Below are 21530 nucleotides of genomic sequence, written 5' to 3'. Positions count from 1 at the left end.
GCCACCTCTTGTGCAGTCCCAGAAGGATAGATCTCAGCAGATGCCACACCCCACTTCCTCAAGCGAGCTATTTGCTAATGTCTGTGCTGCCACAACGCTCACAGCACACCAGCACTTAGAGCCTGTGTAGCTCTAGGCACTCTCTGCAGTTCAAGTAGCCCCTCAGGTGGAAAGTCTCTGTCCCTGCAGCAGCCATCCACCAGACATCCCCCAAAAGACAGCAATTAATCCTCACAGTTGATCTCATTTTCCTCATCAAAAGCCTTGAAGACTGAATTTCCTGAAAGTTATTAATACCTCAGACAGAGGAGGCATCTCCTGCTTTCAGTCCCCCCACTTCTAGCCACCACAGCCCAAATACCTATTAATCTATTCTCATTCTAACTGATTTTTGATATCTGGCATCTCCAGATTATTGAGTAAATAACACTAATACGATACAAATATGTCAGTCCCACAATGCCTTTCAGAAATGAATAGACACATACATTTTCAGTAGTTTTATTGAAAAATGCCTCTTTCATTTCAGAAATAAATAATATAAGGCAGTGAAATTCACAATTTGCAGTTAAAATATAAAAGCAGCAATTCTATATCCATAGTCTTGCAAACAATTTCCAACTGCTTTTGGTAACTAAGAAACACTGTATTCTGAAAAAAAAATCCATACTAAATATACAACATAAACATGCAATTCCATCTCTGCAGGATTGACTGCAATTTGGCATAAATGTAACTGTGTCTACAAACAAGGAGATTTCAGGCATTATTAAACTGTATCCAGTTGATACAATGATTTCAGCTACTTAATGTTTGTGGTGTTTAGAGGAGATGCATAAGAGCAGTATATGCTCCACAGATTGTAATTCAGAATAGAAGAAAATTACAATGATACTGGAAGGAGAGGAAAATTTTCGGTTCTTTTTAACTAGACATTGCAGACCTGTGATCTGACTGAACTGAAAACATGCATTTGAAAAAAAAGAAAAATGTAGAGCTAAAGCAGACAGTCCTTAGAAAATTTGCAACAGCTCTGTGGTTATTTTTGTTTTGGTTTTTTGGTTTTCTTTTTTTTAATGTATTTGTTTTTACATTATTTTAATGAAAAGGCAGCACTGGGATAACTGAATGCACACCTTAATCTGTATGCAACCACTATAAGCAACAGTATTTTACAAGCATTTCCAGAGCAACATGAAGTGTTTGGGTACACACATTGCTATCCCCACATAAGCGAGATACAAAACAGGGATCCGTCTGATATGAGAAGGCCAGAAAGCCATATTGCAAAAGGAATGATGCACTCTCCCTGTGTGTATCTGCAAATGCAAGCACAGCAAAAGAGCAAACAAAAAAACCCACCAACCAAAAAAAAAACCAAATCAAGACACACAGATCTTTTACGGTTTTGTTTTTGCATTTCTTGACAGTGATCTTTTCCAGCGCATGTGCTCAGGGTATTCTGGTGAATGCATTTCAACTCCATAGTCCTCATACTCGTCCTCTCTCCTTTCTGACTCCATAGGTACTATAAAGGGTTCACCTTCAGGCTGATAGGGTCCACTTTCAGGCACGTATGGTTCTGGTTGAAAATAGTTGTCCGATTGAACATAATAGTTATCGCATGTCTTTGAATCCACATATGCAATGAAAGTTAGTCTGGCTACAATAATGTTAGTTCAACCTTATTTTCATATAATAAATATATAAATATTTAGTTCACTGGGGGTATTTCTCAGTTTTGCTCATGAATGCTTTTTTGGCAGTAAAATAATAAAAGGTTTTAAATTCATCTTGAAAGGCTTTGTATTTATAATACACAAAACAGTGCAGAAAGAGTCATAAATTAGGCAAGGGACAAATCATGATAAAACTATTTAAAAAAACCAAACAAAACCCAGAAAATCAAATAAAATTACTATTTTACAGCTACTTCAGTAAATCTAAGCATTGGGCTTTATTTTAAACTGCATAATTAATAGAAGACATGGAGCAGGTAAGATGAAGAGATGGGTTTGGTGTATGCTAATTTTCTGTGAGAATGGGAAAGTGTAGACATAACTATCACCAGCGGCAATATACAGTACATGTCATTTTGTCGTGCTGTTCCTCGTAACAAACCGAGTTACAGCTGGTGCTTCAGGAACACCAAAAACTACAGCAAAACAGAAGAAAAATTATTATAAAACTTTGGTATTTATAACTGCAGTTACAGATCCAACAAGATTACACATAAAAAAAAAGGTATATGCCCCAATTCAGACATGTTGGTAACAAGCAACAGACAGGTAGGTTTCATAAGTTGTCAAAGATGTTATTCTGGCATACAGCAAGCAGCAGCAGGCTTTTATGCAAAAGTATCACATAGAGTTGTTAACAGATTTTAGTGGATACAGTCCCATACAAATCATCTACAAGCCACAATTAGTTTACTATTTACATAAGTTATTTCTCATTTTCCAGGTTAAATCTGTCTCTCTTCTAATGGCATTACCTTCACTGGTTAGTAGTTTTACAAGCCTCCTTTGCCACTGAGGTTTTTGATGGTCTAGGTCTTTTTTAAAAAAGAAAGACTGTCTATTTTATTATTGAAATGCAATGGGCTTAATGAATTGACGTAACTGTCCTTTATCTCATTCATGAGTTGTGTTAGTAAAAGTATCTCCCCGTTCTATGAGGTCAACATGGTTCAAGAACCATATCCGTGGTGAAATATCCATACGGACTCATTTTCTAACAAGCACGTGCGCAAACATCTCAGAAACAGGATTTTCATGTATTCAAACTGTAAGCAGCACTGGCGACTTAGAAAATGTGTTAGCCGAAACCTGAAACAGGTCAAAGATGATGTTAGTCTTTTAAAAAGTCCATTTGATGTGCAAAAACATACTTTCATCCAACTAAATACATAACAGTTAAGTCTTAGGCATATATTTATATATGTATACATAGCTGCTTGGTAGAAAGAACACTGCTGAATCACACACACAATTTTCTTTATTTTTCATTTAAATAAGAATTTTTTGTGAGATCTGCACAACCACCTGGCTCTTTAACCAGTATCACTGAATCTGCAAGTGTGTACATATATATATATATATTTGCTTTTCTTCTTCTTTTCATGGATACATGCACAATTACACTAACAGCAAACCACATCCAATAGTAGTATCACATACACTAATTTTGAGATCTGGCAAGGCATACATATTAATTTGTTAACAATACTGTGGTCCTGCAGGATCCCCATGTTAAAATATATTAGAATCTTTCCAGTCAAAAAATTGGTGGTCACTAGGACCCCTCATTTTGGTTCCAGAAGCAGCCTACTGCTTCGAGCAACGCCACAAAGTGGAAGGCTTATATGACTCAGGGTAATCAGAAACTCCATGGCATTTAACTTGGTAGATATTGTAGGACAGTGGTGCTTTTCAGTTGTCTGCACTGTTATTAGCAAATGGATTTCCTTTGTGGAAATTTTTTATTTCAGGAATCAATTTTGTATAAATCCTGACATGGCTCAAAAAGAGACACATGGAAACTGCCAACCACAGCATTCCTTTTATTTTTCAAGAGAAACATGGAGAATTCAACCTTGTTCTGAAGACGATTGGAAGGGGTGGTGATAGAGGGGGAAAAAAGAAGAGAAGAAATTGGTCACTTAAATCCTATGAGCAACACCACCAGCTAGTAACCATCTACATTAAATAAAATAAAAAAAAACCAAAACCAAAACAAGACTACTATATTTACTCACAACTTCCTATTTAAAACAAATCATGCATAACATCAAGCAATCCTAGAGCAAAGTGTAAATGGCTGCTCATATACTTGAACATTACAATGAGGCAGGCCCGCTCACTGACCCATCTCCTCCTGACTCATTATGTTCAGATTAGCAGGACTGTCTCATGTAAAGCACCTCAACATGAACAGCCACACCTGTGAAGGCTATTTAGGGCAAGGTTAAGATTAAGTTGTTCATAACCTACCTGGGAATCCTTGGCCATTGTAAGGGATGCTAGCACACTGGGATGAATCACAATATCCTGGTGGCCCTGGGGGACCCCGAATGCCTGCATTTCCAGGACGGCCTGGTGGCCCTGGTGGTCCTCGTGATCCTGTGGAGCCTGGTGGACCGGTTCTAGATTCTCCTTGTGGACCTAATTTTAGAATTGAGAGGTTGGGAGGTTGTTTTTTTTTTAAGAGACATCTTGATAAAACAGCTAACAATACTTCTGTCTAGACTACACAGCCCAGGCTGCCTTTGGTGAGAAAGCACTCGCACTCTGTTGCTATATGGGGGTCAACAGAAAGAAATACAAAAGACATCTAGAAATGTGACTCATCATGAGTTGCCTCCCTGTGTGTGGCTTATTTAAGTATTTATTCCTAGAAACTAATTTAGTAAGGTTTGAGCCAAGTAAGAAATGTCAACGTATTCTCTGGTTAATTTCCCCTTTGTGTAAGATATGATCATCTCAAGGGAAACTACTAGATTAGACAAGCACACTGGATTTCTATTAAAATATAGCAGTACATCAATTATACTGCCCAGTAGCCCCAGGATAGATGAGGTAATGTTGTTTTTGGAACCAATCTTATTATGGTTAGCAGAAAAGTAAAGCTTCAAGTAACTGGGGCTACAATTTGCTGCAAGCATATTACGGTTCCTGTAATGAAAAGCCATTTTAGCCTAGTAAACTACAAGCAGAAACAAATGATGCAGCTGATTTATGCTAGGGCGTAAACAAAATTTCATAACACAAAAACCAAAACTAATAAGCAAATAATCTGTCTCTATTGTCCAGTAACTCTGCATTTGGGAGTATTTTGTAGTCCAGCAAGTAAAAGAAAAAAACCTACATACTACAAAAGAGTCATCTGATAAGACTTATGAAAAATATCTGTCAAATATTTGGACAATTTATTTTTATGAAACACATTTTCACATTAACCAAGCATGCCAGATTACTAAATTAAAATATGAAGATAAACACCTATTAGCCATGTCCAAAAATCTTTCTAAATTGCTATTTTTGTGGTGATTTCCTACAAATTTATTAGAGTAAACTCTAACATATGTCAAAAACATGAAGTGGGCAAAGGGTGTTCATTCACCATATCAAGTCTAGTTCTCTATGAAGAAATATTTGCTCTTCTCTTACTTTTCTGCAATCTGATTAAACAAAAAAGTATTTACCAGGTGGTCCTGGCAAACCTCGTGGTCCTTGGGATCCAGTCCCTCTTTCACCTTTCTCTCCAGGGATTCCTACAGAATAATACAAAGGCAATGAAAATCAAAGCAAGGAAACCACATCAACAGATATTTCTTCAAACTCTCTCACTGACATTAATATTTACTTTCCATGATTTAATACAAGAGTGGTTAAAATTTATGTTCTGCAGATGTTCAAATGTGAATTTGCAAAAATAATTTGGATATAATTATAGTAACCCAAGAACAAAATAGGATGTAGATGTAACTTAGCATGAATAAACTCTCTCAAACATAGAAAAGTTTTGAGATACTGAAGCACCACAGAGTCTTCTTATTTTAAACTACAATCAGAAAGTTATTTTCAGTCTTGCATACTTCTGTTATAAAGGATGGTTTACACTCTCTTAGGAACTGTTATAATCAAAACGTTTAAGAAATCCTTCTGAATTCCTTGATTTATTCCTAGCCTTTTTTAAAGAGTGTATAAAATATATCCTAGAAAACATAGCACCGAGTCTATGCTATAGTAGAGTAGAGGAAATAAGCAAAGGCCACAAAAGAGTACACTACAGACACCCCATGTGATTGCAGTGATACAAGATAGATGTAAAGTAGGTTTACCCATATGTTCACTTTCAGTTCAGTTGCTTCCCTCCTTCAGAATATTGTAAAGACCTAAGGGTGTTGATATAATTCCTTAAAGTCCTAAATTTATACTTGTTAATGACTCATTTTCTCTCTTAATCAGTGTTCTACTTTGCAAAGAGTTGTCTTACTCCAAACTGCCTTTCAAGATGTAGCTCTATAGTGCCAGAAGAGATCTGAGAACATTTGCTTTTCTGGGATATTATGTGAAAGTCTCAGACAGCAGCCAAAATGTTATACCAATTTGTATTTCATAAAACCTGAGCAAGAGAGAGACAGGAAAGCACTGATCTAGTTAACCTTGTCCTTCAGTACACCAGTGTCCCTCAGGCAATCCAACTGGCCTAGCAGGGCTTCCTAGTCTGACATGGTAAAAGGAGCAGACTGCTCCTCTGGCAGCCTCTGCACTAGGTCCACAGTACAGTTGCCTTGGAATTTATTCACCTCTTTCACCAGGTGGTCCTTGAACCCCAGGAGGTCCTGGGAATCCTGGTCTTCCTCCAGGTCCAGGTTCTCCTCTTGTCCCAGCAGCTCCTGGGGGACCAGGTGGACCTGGTGGCCCTGGCTGGTTTCGGTTTGAATAATAATCATTCGGGATTTGATTCAGCATTTGATTGAACCGGCTCATTTGACCTTCAAAAGAAAATAAAAATATGAAATGAGTGAAAATCTTTCATCAGAGTGGGAAGGAATAAAATATTATCTCTCTTAATTAAATCCTACTCTTGTTTCTATTCAATAAATTAGTACAGATTAATTAGAAAGACTTAAGATGAATGTCTGACAAGAAAGCTGAACATAAATGGAGAAGGGAGGGGGTCAGGGAGGAAAGGTAAGGGAGCTTCTGGAAGGCAATGACATTAAAACAATTATCATAGAACTGTGAAAATCAAAAAAGAGGCAATTTTTTACAATACTCTTGCTTTTGGAGTTCTATTTAGAGGTTGTTTTTACTCTGAAGAACAGAAAGCATTTGCTCCACTTCTAAAACTGTAATATCACACTTCTCTGTACTTTCAGACCTCTGCAGCTACCACAGACAATATAAATTATTCATGTGTAGAGTTAGCAGTACAGTCAATGAAGTAATTTTCTTAAGCCTGTAGGATTCACAGGTTTGTACCTATACACCTTCTGCATATGGAAAATTTCATTTCCAAAAAAAGGGTTTGTGAACAAAAGCCACACCATATCGAAGCTGTGCAGGAAGGAAGCCTTAATGGAGAGACACATCTGATTAGTATAATGTGTCAGTCCTACCATAACACTGAAGAAAGAAATCAGCTGAACAAGAAAAAATAAGGCAGGAATGCACTAAGAAATGTTAAAAGGTCTTGGACATGACCTCCTTGTTCATAAACCTAACACATTCACAAATGTACTTTACTTCTTCTGTGATGGCTAACTAATAGGAATGTTTTGATTAGCAGTCATCACAGACATTTCAAAGGACATACTTTCCTCCTTCTTGTACACAAGCACTTTTAATGAACCAAAAGGTATATCTGTTTTCTTCAGTCAGCACTTAACATTGTAATAGATACAATATTAAAAACCAGTTTGCCTTTCTCTTTCTTGGCAGGTCTACTGATAGCAAAAGCACTATGATTCAAGATCAGAGAGAAAGCCTCTGTGGAGAGCAACTTCATGGGCTGCAGAGCTGCACTATGTGGCAGTAGAGGACTAAGATTAAATCTGAAGTAATTTTCCAAATAAATATTGTTTCTACTTGCATAGCACCACTGATTCTGTGCACAGTATTTAACCAGCACTCATCTGTCTTTCTCGGCTGGCAAAGTACCTGCAGTAAGCATCCTTTTTCTCACTGAAGATCCTTTTTCTTCTCTTGAAGATAGGACATCTTTAATGAGAAAATATATGCTGATTTTATTGCAAAGATGAAGTAATTTTGGAACAAAATGACAAAGGAAACCTCACCAGAATGTTTAAATTGCACATGTATTTCCAAAGGTCACAGATTAGTTCCAACTCAGTTTATTCTGTTAGTCTGTGATTATCAAGCTAGCCTCTGGATCTAGCAAAAAATTGCTGCTACATTTTTTCCACCAAATCATTTGCATTGGACAGCTATCAGATTGTCAAGCTCCCACTGTGCTCTGTGGCCAATATCTGTCACTTCAAATTTAAACCATTGGTTTATCTTTTTAAGAAAGTGTTTAATTACTTGTATGGAATACAAAGCAAGCAACACTGTTTACCATTTATCAGCTGTTCACAAACTTGTCTTGCAACTGCTCGCATCATGTTCTGAGAAGCAATATCACCCTAAATAATCAAATCCAAAACAAGTGTTTCATTAGAATTTTGTACTTTTAAACACATAGTGTTTAATTTTAAAATTATGAGAAGAATTGACTTTTAAGCAGACTTACTCTGTCACCTTTTTCTCCCTTCATTCCAGGTGCACCCTAAAATAAATAAGTAAAAATTAAGCAACTGAATGATTATGTTATTTCACCCCATCTATAAGTTTGAGATGTGTAATTCTAGAAAAAGTTTTGACTCCTTCAAAAGAAAGATCTGGTTCTCCTTGAACTTCTCATTCAAAGACGCTAAAATGTGCCAGAAAAGATTGGAGAAACAATGATCTTTTGTCTGTCATCAAACACACTAATAGATGCAGAAGAAATAGATCTGAAGGAAAAATTCAAACTAGGACCAAAAAATTGATGTATTCTGACACTTGGATCACACTGTCAATTTCAAAGTTGAATTTCTAGCATCATATTTGTGTAAATGATCAATGGTCTTGTATTAGTCATATATGACTGTTTAATTTTAAGTTGTAAGACAACTTATTACAGAAGGTATGTAAGGAAGAATAACATATGTCAAGGAAAGGTAGTTGTCTTCTTGAATACATATAAAAAGGATTCTATATTAAGTGAAATAGTTATGCAGAGATGACACATAACATGGAGAGAGTGCTTATTCTATTTATAATGACAGTTTCCCTCTTAATTCTCAAACATTTCTAGTCTTTAAAATGCCTCAGAGAAGTCTTAGTTTGAGCTCCTTTATAATTACTAACATTTGCCAACTTTTCTCTAGCAGCACTTTCCATTTGCCTTTGAATAGTTTAGTGGTTGTGGTGTTTTCAGTTTTCAAGAGTTCTATGAAAGAAGCAAACCAGGAGGATTGATTCTAATTTTTATGTATGTATGTGTGTGTGAAAAAGACTGGGGATAATGATAGGGCTAGCATGAGTTCACATGGATTCTGATTTCTAGCCTAAATTACTACTTGAACATAAGGCATATTTCTAAGGTGAAAGATCAGTTTGGTCATCTGTTGCTCTGCATGGCTCTCTACATAGTAACACATACATTCTGAGTGTTACTGCTTTTTGCAGTGTAGTATTTCTTTAAGGAATCTATTTCTCACCATTAACAAAGCAAAGGCCAAGTGTGGGCTGCAGCTGTTTCTCATAACATTCCTACAGTACCCACAATTAATTTCAACAGCACAGAACACCAAATCATTCCACTGAGGTCACAGCAGACACCTCTCGAATGCGGTGACACTGTTTCACACACTTCTGTCGAGGCCTTGCGCAGAAAAATGCCCTTGGGGTATGTCAGGGTGTGAGCTTAGTGTGGTCTCTGAGCTTCTCTGCTGCAGAGTTGCACACACCTACCCCATGACACGCCACAGAAAATATGAGACAGTTCATCCATCACCGAGTTAAGTAGTTGTCATACAGTACATTTGCATCATGAATAACAGATCGTTCTTGCTAAATTAATTGTACAGACTCAAATGAAAGATTTAGAATGGTGACACCATAAATGTGCCATTGGAATAAATTATGCCACCAATGAGGCAGCTGCTAATATGTATAAAATATTCCCATGAAGCTGATGAATATCCTTTCCCTTCTGTCCTTCGCTTTTCATCTATATTTTTCTTACTCTGTGAAGTCCATGGGGAAATGTTTGTCTTTTAGTTTTAGCTTATTACAGCCATATGCTGAAACAGACTACGGAATTGTAAATGCCATACCATAAATAAATGGCAACAACTAAAACCATCAGGAAAATATGACATTTCTGTCTGTCATTCTCTAATAATTAACATTGTGGTAAATGATGATGTACTGAAATTCTAAAAAACCCTTAATTTGATTCCCAAATAAACAGACATTAATATCTCACTCATAAACTATTGCATGTACCTGAAATATTCATTGAACAGAACTGTAGGTTTTTAATTGCACTAGTCTATTACATGAAAATCTGGGGGGGGGGGGGGGGGATGGTAAAGAAACAGTGCTTCTCTTTCTGTTTGAAACTTTCCAACTTTTCTATTTATTTCCTACAAGTGTACTCATTTGAAATTATCTGCTGTTTATGTATTTATAATACATTCTTGTTTTATTTTCATTCTTTCTATGGCTTTCATAGTAAGACCTTCTACCAGAAACAAATCATACAGTACCTCTTTTGTTTATTCACTAGGCAAGAGGAGAGGGAGAGGGAGGAGGCAAGGCAAGACAAGGCAACAAGGTCCCCCAACTAGGAAAATGCTAATGCCATGTACGGCCAATTTTCAAATTCATTGAAATAAAATGATCCTCATTCCTCAGTTTGTGACCTTGCAAACACACATTGATTCAGCCTTGTGGCTGGAAGTCTAGAGCCTATTTGGAGCTGCCTTTAAAATTGGAAGATTAGAGGCCAACTGGCCATGTTAACAATAAAGTACATTTTCCACCTGGATATTTTAGAATCAAATTTTCAAAAAAATAATTACAACTGCAGTTACTGTGTTACTATTTGCATCTTCCTCCCTCTTGGTTATATGCCTCTTAAATTTCTTTTAATACACAAAAACTGCAGTTTAGCCTGCTGCTTGACAGCATTTTGAGAAACAGCAGCTGCTGCTGGCATTCTGTTTTGTTGCTATCCTGCAGTGAGGGAGTCACTTGGGGTCAGTGCAAGGAAAAGCTGGTTTATGCTGCATGTGGGATTTTTCTGAGCTGTGGGATGAAGGCTGGGGCTGCAGCATAGTTCTACTGCTGAAAGAGGACAAAACAAAGGAAGTTTTGCTATTTTTGCTTTTAAAGATAATGTGCTCAATTGTTTTTCCCAAAAGAATGTTCGCTTCCCTCAAGAACCACCAGCTCATTGCTCCCAAAGCAGTGCCTTTTTGAGACTTCATCTAGGACATCTGCATAGATGGATGCAAGAGCAGTGGACACATAGCAGCAGAGAATGCAAAATTCTCAAAACCTGCATGTAACTCACAACTGATTTGGACTACTCCCAAAAGCTTTTCACAGTTTATTTGGTCCTGGAGGCATCAGTTCAATAGCACCTTACTCATAAAATTTAAATGCCTGGCATATTTTCTCAGGAACTGTCTAAATCAACAAAATCAGACCCTGTTGTCAGAGAGTCTGTTTTATAAACACGACAGCTCTACCTTAACACAACTTAGTCTGCCTACCTATCGTTACTGTTTTCAGTCTCACACCTATAAAACAAGAATTGGAACTTTTCCTCTCTAATAGTCCAGCATCTTCTATTTCCCATTATATTTATTCATATAAAACATATTCATTTCTTCTTGAACCAATATCCTCTTCTAGTTTAGTGAGTCTTTCTTACTGTTGATGGTTGTTACCTTATGATATGTGTATGAACCACTATGGAATTCTCACTCTCTGACCAGACAGACAGCAGATGTTTTAGTCTCCTCTAGGATAGTCTGCATACAATTCTCAATAAATTACTAACTTGTTTGTGTTCTTACAGTTCCTTTTTCAGTCATTTTGCTGCTACACTGGAAAAAACACCTAAGTTTCTCTTGGAGGTACTTGTAAGCAGACCAAAAAGCCAAATTTCCTATTTCCATGAAAATTCAGTTAACACTTGTATGATTTCCTTGTTCTAGTATAAGTACACAGTGAGGTAGAGAAATGTTTACAGTGTGGTCTGCCTCAGCTTAGCACATTAGTGGTATTGAATACCTCAGGAAGGAGCTCCAGCTGACCACATTCACTGGAAGTAACCTCAGAACACCAAGGCTGCTCATAATTTGCAGGTAACTGTATACCTTTTACCTGGAATGCAATATCCCTTGGCTTGCAGGGGTCTTTCTCCTCACTTTCATTTAATAGTACTATCGATACAGATTGATCAGGTAGAAGAAATAATTGGCAGGATCTGGTGAAAAATTATTTATTCCGTGTATTTACTAGAGGCAAAGGGAAGCCTCATTCTCTTCAGGCAGAATTATGATTCATGACAGTGCAAGTTGCATTTGGCTGTCAGGCTGCACCTTTGGCAGCTGTAATACTGCAAACAAAGGAAGGCCTTGAAATTCTGTCCACCAGGAATCTGATAAAACATCTGTACAAGGTACAAGCCAGAATCCCTGCTGGGATCTGTTCTAGAAACATTAGAAATGGTAAATATGATGCACAGTGTCCCACTACAATAAAGTTCAATAACTGCAGGGGAAAACATTTATTTTTAATTGAAAGGAACTCTTAAGAATTAGAGTACAGGAGAATTTACACATGGTGCCTGGACAGGAGTTGACTGCCTTGCTTTGCAAAAGTCTTTAAACTGGGCTTGTAGCCAGATCTCCTTCTAAACACATTATTTACCTGCAGAAGATCTTTCCTTCTGAACTGGGTACTTACCAGCTATCCACTGTCCCAGGTGAATGAAAAATCAGATACAACTGACAATTTAAATCTCCCTTGTGAAGCACAGCACTTTGTGCTCTGGCCATGTCTCTTCAACATGTAACCAAGCACAAATATCCCATTACAATGTATATCTAACAGCAGGAAAGCTTCAAGACTTTCCTAAGACACTCCATGTCCTCTACTCCAAGGAGAAATAGAATTTATAGTCTGGCGAACACAGACTGAATTCAACCTGTGTGTGAGAAAATGACCCAGCTTCCAGGTACTCCTGGGAGCTTCCGCTTCATGGCCATCAAGTTTCCCAGCCTACTACACACTCTTTCAAATTATCCAGCTTTTTTTATATACAACTACACTGAGGCAGGATAGAAAATTCTAGATGACTGTCATACTTGTTATCCACAAGTAATGAATGACTTCTCATTTCACTTGCTCTCTCTACTCCTTACTCAAGCATAATTTCTCAGAGACCCCATGAATGACTCAAATTAAATTTCCCTGAAACTGTTGGTGGGAGGCAGTATCTCCTTCTTTTTCTCCCTGTGCAGGAAGCACTTTAAAAGTTTGAATAGAACCCACAGAAACCACTCCTAAATAACTGTGAAATATCATAGTAAAAACAATGAAACCTTTGCAAAACAGAACTGATTATGTAATATTATCAAAGATTGTCCACCTTCAGCAGTTTATCACTTTTTACTACATCTACGTGGACTAGTGTGAAGACTTTACAATCATTTTGCTGACCTAGTTTTCCATGCTTGTGCAGTGTAGGAATGAATATATGTCTTGGCACATAATAGCCTACGATCTTTTTAGTGGAAACCAGAGAGCACAATTTCCAGCCCCAACTATTAAACTCAGCAAAATGGCATACTGTAAAAATAAAATTATTTTTAAAAAAAGACTTGTGGGTTTAGATCAGCTCCACTGTATTAACCACCATCATAACTGCATGATGACTATTTCAAGCAGCAGAAGTCTCGTGTTCATCGACAAACTGTAATTTTAAATTTGATACTCTAAGTGTATCATTATCTTACTGGTGTCCCACGATCTCCTGGTTTCCCTGGCTTTCCACTTGGGCCAGCAACTCCTGGAACTCCGGGAGCACCCTGCAACAGAAGACAAGTACAATGAGTTGTGGAAATACACAATTACCTAAGCCCTAATAAGAAACATGTTATTACATTGAGTACAAAGCAATATTGAAAGTAGTTCCTATCAGGTTGTTTTCTGTTAGGTACGTATCAGGCTTGAAAATTTTTTTATGGAATAAACAGTTTGTTTGTCCTGGAAATGTGTTCTTTTATGTAACACCACAGTTTAACAGGTGTTGTGGCACTGAAAGATGCAGAGGGTGTGTATATGTTTTTGGTATCATTCTTAATGACCAATTCTTAAAACAGTACAAAATAGTTGGGTCTCCTAAGTTCACCTAGCAGATCTGTGATCCATGTTAAAATCCACAACAAGAAGACCAAAAGCCATTCTAGTGATACTAGATAAATACAAAAAATTAAAATAACAGTATCAGATTATGTGACAAAAGCTCATCTGCACATTCACAAAGGAACATGAGGAAGACAATTGTGGGGACGTGGGGCCAGCCCAAATAATACCCTGCCTTAGAGACTGCTGTCTATATATGTAATGCAAATGTGTGTTCTGCATGCATATGCCTTCTGGAAATGCAGCTTCCAACTTGCTATAGGTTGGACCTGGTGACATGGGGCTGCAGCAAATTGCCTATCTTGGGCTGTATGATCCACCATAGGCTTTTCTCTTAACAGCCAGCCTCTTTTCTAGCATGGTCCCACAAAACACAGCGAAGCAGCTCTGTAAGCAAAAACTAATCCTCAAATGCTCTTGTCAAGAAAAACTTGCATTAACAGTGTTTGTTTTCACCAGTGTACAAGTAATAAGCCAATTGGTTTCAGGAGACTTAGCTATGCATTTAAAGATCATGCCTAAATAACCAGATAAACTAGTTCTTCCCTTATTTACCCTGGCAGAAATCAGTTTCAAAACCACTGTTATGAACGTTTGTGAATATATGCTTTGCCCAGCTCTCTGAGCACCTTCTACCAAGAGTTTTTCAGACCCATTTAGGAGACTGAGCAAAGGATCCATTTCATATTTGACAGAAACTGAAAATGTAAATGTGGCTCTCTCTTAGCTCAGGTCTCTTAATTCAGAGTATATCAAAGACAAAATTATATTTACCGCTGGTCCTGGTGGGCCTCTGGGACCTGTGGGGCCATCTTTTCCTGTGAAACCCTATTCAAAAACAAAAGTAAGATTAGAGAAAAGTGGTCTTTACAATTATATAATTGTATATATATGATTACTACTGTCATTTCTTTCAAAACCTATCCACAGTACAAGTTAGGAAATAACTATCACAAATCATGCTGGAGAGGGCTATGGAACACTGAGCTTCAGACTCTTTAGATGTTCAGCTGCTGTTGATTAACTAAAAATGAAGTCAATGTTTCTTAATATTTTTAAGAAAAGGAATCATTATTCTATCCCAGAGGAGCAAAATCTCTCTTTTCACTGTTCTCTCATTCACAGTTTAGCTGGATCATCACAGGTTTATACTTAACTGGAGAGCCACCTCCCTCTCAGATATTTCCCCTGCAAGAATGAAGGCTAAGCAGAAATTTACTGAAGTTTCCCATTTCAGTAATCCAACATTCAGTAATCCACAAGTCAATGTTGATGGTCCATGACCCACCAATCCAACAGTATCCTCTTTGGCAATCACACAGTCATCTATTTTCATTTCCAGCTTGAATTCCCACTAAAGGACAGCTATAAATGCATATATCAGCTACGAATTTTGCCTGTAAACGCAAATAATTGCTTCAGTCATCTTAATCATCTTCATCATCTGTGACAACAAAAGAGATTTATTTGACTCCAATTGGAAGAAAGGAATTGCAGCAACTCCACAATGAAATACCTGTGTACATGCCCTTCATTAGGAAGACATTTTAGAGTTCTCCATCCAAAGAAGCTCCTGACAGCCAAAGGTTTAGGGGCAAGCCTAACCTTCACAGTAAGGTTGGCACAGACAGATTCCTTACGAATATGGCATCTCCCAGATGTTGAGATAAGCAGAGTTTCAAAGGGATTCCCTGTAGCAGCAACAATGTGAGGAAGACAGCAGGGCTGAGTCCCTCAGCAGAGCCCTGCCTAGGGGACATACTGCCTGCCCTAAGGGTGAAGGCAGCTGAGAACCTAGTCAGGGGAGGGAGCAGGGCAATTTTTACAGAACCTATCTGGCTACCAATAGCAATCTGGGGAGGTTTTCACCCCTGATGTATTTTCAACCCTTTTGTCTCTCCAGAAGAGACACTGATAAAAGGACTCCTCTTGAAAAAACATTTGAAAATTGAAAGATATATAAAGAACGGGAAAAATCTGAAAAAACACACAAATTACATTACTTGGTCTTCTCAGAACATAAACTGAGGAAGCCTTACCCTTTCTCCTGGAGGTCCCACTGGTCCAGGTGGACCAGGTAAACCTGGCGTTCCCTGGAGGAAGAAAGAGTGAGAAATTGTATCCATGACAGAACAAACATCACTGCTATGTCCTTCCATATATCTCAAGTATATATGTTCTTCCCTCCTTTCTATCTAATCTCATTGTACACTAACATGTAGCATTGCTTCCTACAGGACATTACTACTACCTAAAAGTATACTACTCAGGTTTATAAGGACTAACGAAACAGACAAAGAATACAAGGCCCTTGGCCCATGACTGACCTTATCCAATACATGAAACTGAGTCCACAACAACACTTAAGTACTCCTCACGTAGTCTTTTTATCATCAGTAAATTAAAGACAATATAGTATAGGAATATTCATCATGCCAGGACATGTGCAGATCAATGACCTTAGATTATTTATAAATTTGGTCAATTAAAAAAGATCCTAATTTTTTCTCCTCCTTGTATAGTTTACAATACAGACACCTGCAAGTAACTGAATTTAAATATTGGTTTCTTCTTTCAGGAAGTATACAATTAATGTCCCAAGGCCATTTGAATTCCAAAAGTAGAAAGTAATTAGTAATTGCTAAAGAAGGGCTCAGCAAAGGTTCTGCAATCTTTATTTTAGGAGGACATTTAACTGCAAGTGGTCAGAAGATGAGAGACCTTCCTGGGGAATTGAGTACTCTTCCTAATCAAATGGTCTGTTATTGTGCATTCACAACTGTCAGGATGGGCATTTGGCTTGACCAAGCACAGCTGGTTTTTTTCAAAACATTTGCTGTTTTGAATGGTTTATTATTACCTATATTTCAAATTTCTAAGTATAAGATAACTGTGTTTCCAAAACTGTGGCCCAGGGAGGTATGACAATAGCCCATGACTCCTAGTGATCTCAAAGACAGCTGTCCAGCAGCCAGGTTGCATCAGGAATAGTGCAAAATGACATCACCTAAGTGTCAACTTACCGATCGCCCTGGGAGTCCAGGCTGGCCAGCATCCCCTTTCATTCCTTGACGACCCTATAATTTTCAGAAATGATTACAGAGTACATCATACTTCAGGACACAAGGTGTAGGAGGATATAAAGAAGCAATCTGCTGCCTTTCACAGCTAGCTTGCCTTCCATATATGCTACAGCACTGTAGTATAAAAGCACAGTCCAAACCGACATGAGCTAAACTAGACAAAACAATATTCATTTTTTACAGTGGCTTGCATGATAACCCAGCATTAACAACTGGTACTAATCAAAAAATTTGTAAACATAGACTGAGATTGTGGTTTGCAATTGATATGAAAAACAAAAGTACATGACTCAAAAGTGCTCTAAATTCATGTTAGCTAATGAGAAATTCCACGAATGTTGGTGTTTTCATTTTTCAGACATTTCAAGTGAATTTGACAAATAAATGGCTTATTTGCATTACACATGTAAGAGAAATGTTTTTCCTTTCTTGCTGTTTGATACCTCTATATCTTCTTTAATAAATTTTTCCTCCCAGTGTATAACGAAAAAGAAGCATGAAAAGAATCTACACAGGGTAACAAAATCATTCTACTTTGTCCTTACAAAACAGAAGGTGTTCCTAATGTCTACCTTAAAGCACATTTTGTTTTCCATTTCCCAAATTCCATTACAGATGGAGCAGGTAACCAATTTTCAAATCAAAAATGACGCAGCATGCAATCAGACATCACTTCTTCTTTCCATAGACTTTATATTTTGATCAAAGACTTCATAAAAAAATCTCCTGAATATATTAAAATTCAAGTTAATCCTAAATACGGAACATCAGAATTATATTGTTGCTTTCAGGGTGATTATTTATTGAAATATGGCAAAAGCAGCCTTAATACATTCACGAAGAGTTATGCATACAATCTTCTATAAAAACCAGAACATAGTGAAACTTCATCAGTGTTAATAAGAATTGCTCTGGCTTTGAAGGCATGGACATGAAATCAGAAACAGCATCTTGCTAAAATATGGATGCTGTTGCCAAGAAAACCCCTAGCTACTGATTTAAGCCAGTCAATAGAAGTTGAACATGTCTGTTCAAATCTGTGAAAAAGTCTTCAAAGTAATACTGCATCCTTAATTTTTCTGTACCACAATTTGATAGTTTTGAGTCCTTAAACTGGAATGCCTAGCAACTCTACAGAAATGCCATTATGGCTGACAACAGAGTAGCACAACTTACATTACTGCACTCAGACCTTGTCCCTTCATTAGAATCCTATAAGCACATGTAACATTCAGGACAGAAAATGCTATTTTATTAAGAGACTTGTTTCAGAAAGAGATGTGTTTCACAATACTACTGTGTTGCAGGGACAAACGAATGCTCTGGCTAAGCTGCCACCCTCTTCCCAAGACCACCCTCCCCATGAGCAGCTCTGGCTCCACACACACTGCCTGCTGATGGCACTCAAAAGGGACACTCAGAAGGGGCACTCACCGGTTCACCTGGGATTGACAGCCCATTGGGACCCTGTGGACCTGGGGGACCTTGAGGGCCCGGAGGACCTGTCTCACCACGAGGACCAGGAGGCCCCTTAAAGCAGAAAATTAAAACAAAAACGTAAATGACAATCCTGTCTGAAATCCATAACTAAAATCCTTTGGGTTAGACACTTAAGGTAAGTCAGAAGCTTGGAGACACATTTAATACTTCGGAAGAACAGTGGAAATAACTGTTCAAGAGGCATACTCTTTCATAAGCTATTCTCTGATTCATGTTGGCAGTCTCAGGCCAGTACATGCCCCCTGGCAGTGCCAGTTAGAAGTATTGCCATGTCCTCTGTACAGATGAGAGAACAATAATGCTGCAGAGTGTGTATTAACACTCTGATGCACATAATCCCAGTATCCTGATGTGTGGTCAATGCCTTTGAGGCTACATAGACTGTGATATATAATCTCAAATAGATAGGCTGCACATAAGTAACATAAAGGCATAATTGCAACTAAATTTTTGATCAACATTCTTAGACTAAAACTAAGCATAAAAATTTTCATACACGTAAGCCTGCAGTAACATCATTATAGATGAATTTTGGGAAACATACTTACAGATGATCCAGTCAAACCCCTTTCACCTCTGGGACCTTTAGCGCCTGGGCCACCCTAAATTGAGTATTTGGAAAGAAAATGTATTTCATACACAGAAAGCAAAGGTGCATAATACTTATGTGCATTATGAATTCTCTTAAACAAACTCTTAAGTGAAGCCCCAAAGTCTTGAAGTGTACATATTGTACTGCTAAAAAAAGTAGTAGAATGAAATATGCATCAGGAACTCAGGGAAACCACATTAGCTTCAGCCTTTCCAATTCAGCCCATGAAAATTTATTATTTTGGTTTTTGTCTCTGCAGACATAAACTTCAATTTATATTCATCAAAAACTCTGAAGACCCCTCTAGTAGACTACCAGACAACTTAACTGGGCTTTAGATTCCTCATGCAGCACTTTTGATAGTTTCAAAGTATGACTACTGGCATGACTATAACTCCCTAATAATCAACGCAATTGATAGGACTATGTCCATTCCATAAATTAATATCTCACCCCATTAAAAATAAAATAAATTATTTCCCTGACAGAGTAAAGAATCTTTCCTCAGAGTGAAATCTTGACTCTGTATTTAGGAAAAATATTTTTGCAGTCCATTAAAAATGTCTTGTACATGATGTGTAAGAGTCTGGGCTAGAGACTTTCAGCCTATCAAACAAGGTGGAGCTAATCTCAGTGATCACACTGGAAATATAGGAAAAGATCACACAAGCAAGTAGACGTGGTAGGAGCTGATGAAAAGGGGATGGATTGCCATGTTGTTAAGGATACATTGACAGAAGCTATATCTCTGACTGACATTTGTTTCACAAAACCACAGACCAACACAAAACTACTTCCATAAATTTAAAAATCAGAAAAGTTTCTATTGTGAATGGTTACAGCTGGTAACTTACAGCTGGTCCAGGAGGTCCTGGAGGTCCCACGCTGTCTTGAGTACAGGTACAAGCATTTGGAAGAGCTGGGCACTTTGCTTCATCTCTCTGAAAATTCAATCACAACTTATTACTGTCCTTTTAAAGAAATGTACTCAGTGGAAGCATGCTTTTCTGAAACAATACCAGGAAGATTCTCTATTACCCTGTTTCCAAGTAAAACTCACAGCTAAACTGTGGTTTTCAAATGTTTCTACAGGATCTTTTATATATTTAGCAGATTTTCTCTGTCAGCTATGCAAGGCATTAACAATAGAGGCACAAGCAAAATGTTGTCCTAGTACTTATATGCACTTGACAATCAGCTTGTGCTGCCAAACAGTTACTTTTTGAATGCCACTCCAAGAACATATTAAATAAATAAATAAATAAATAAATAAATAGATTCCCCATTTATAATACCTAGAATTTGAAACACCACTGCAATATAAATATAACAGACATTTTTTGCAAAATTTCTAAGGGGCTCAATTCTAGCATTACAGCTTCACTGTCTCAGACAAAAAACTTTGAAATAAGGCGCAGTTGACTGGCTGCTCTGACAGCTGTGATTTAGATGTGTTGTCAGTACAAGGTCTAATAACAGCCTAACAGTAATATTATTAAGTTTACTGTCAATAACATTTTTCTGGATAGCCTCTGGTTCATTCATACTTACCATAGAAGGGAGATCACAGCATCTGTCTCTGCTAGTCCAAACTGGACTGCATACAATGTCAAAATTCTGGATTTCTAACTGTAAAAGAAAGTAATACTCTTGAAAGATCATTAAGTTAGGTGTGTGTTAAGTATGAAATCTATCAACATTATCATTAAAAATCATTCCTCCATTTATTTCTAATGGTAGAGTATCCACAGTATATGCACTCAATCACTATCAGCTCTCCCTATTAAAAGAAAAAAATTCCTTCCCTTGTTCGAATTTACCTGAGTGCGACTTCCAGCTACTACATTTTTGTTCTTGCAATTCTGCTAGAACAAGAAGCTGTAAAGACTAGACTGACAAGTCTACTGACTTGTAGTACAGTCAGTAGACATGTCAGTACACATGCTTGAAAGCTTTGGGTCATGCAACAGTAGTTTCCCAACAATCCCTAATCTCTACCCTCAGAAAATGTCAAGGTCTTGCAAAAATTCATATTTCTTGCTTACTGTTGCTGATCTTCGGTCGCCTTTTAGAAGTTTCCCAAGTACTTCATAGCCATCAGTTGTGATATTGCCAGCTTCCTTAATTGGTTTTTCCATTATTTCACTGCAGTCAATGTAAATCTTAACATTTGATGAAGTAACAACAATATGGACCTGAAAAAAGTTTAATGCAATATTTAGACATGGCACACGGGCACACCATGGAAATACTATTGACACCTTAATAGTATTTCACTGATTTAATAGTACTGTTTTAAATTTCATTCCTAGTAATCCTGATTTACTTCCAACTGGTGGAAAAATTCAAACTCAGAGA

At 37.5% G+C, this 21530-nt stretch overlaps 1 protein-coding gene across 6 annotated transcripts in view; it reads right to left on the bottom strand.

The window, feature by feature from the left end:
* Positions 1-488: 488 nt before the first annotated feature.
* Positions 489-21530, bottom strand: part of COL12A1 (collagen type XII alpha 1 chain) — a 100770-nt gene continuing 79728 nt past the window's right edge. For 2 of the 6 annotated variants that reach the window (XM_030945578.1, XM_030945584.1), the window contains 15 exons: positions 21218-21367; positions 20724-20801; positions 20027-20113; positions 19129-19182; positions 18515-18610; positions 17021-17074; positions 16037-16090; positions 14772-14825; positions 13589-13660; positions 8260-8295; positions 8086-8152; positions 6311-6499; positions 5204-5272; positions 3993-4163; positions 489-1582 (listed from right to left, as the gene is read on the bottom strand). In XM_030945578.1, coding sequence (XP_030801438.1) covers positions 1401-1582; positions 3993-4163; positions 5204-5272; positions 6311-6499; positions 8086-8152; positions 8260-8295; positions 13589-13660; positions 14772-14825; positions 16037-16090; positions 17021-17074; positions 18515-18610; positions 19129-19182; positions 20027-20113; positions 20724-20801; positions 21218-21367 — 1413 coding nt within the window. In that variant the 3' untranslated portion in view covers positions 489-1400. The other 4 variants (XM_030945580.1, XM_030945579.1, XM_030945581.1 and 1 more) reach the window with 3 other exon arrangements.

This window comes from Camarhynchus parvulus, chromosome 3 (genome assembly GCF_901933205.1).
Source record: "Camarhynchus parvulus chromosome 3, STF_HiC, whole genome shotgun sequence".
Lineage (NCBI taxonomy): Eukaryota > Metazoa > Chordata > Aves > Passeriformes > Thraupidae > Camarhynchus > Camarhynchus parvulus.
Note: the sequence above shows the minus strand (reverse complement) of the source record. Positions and strands in the feature narration are given on the sequence as shown.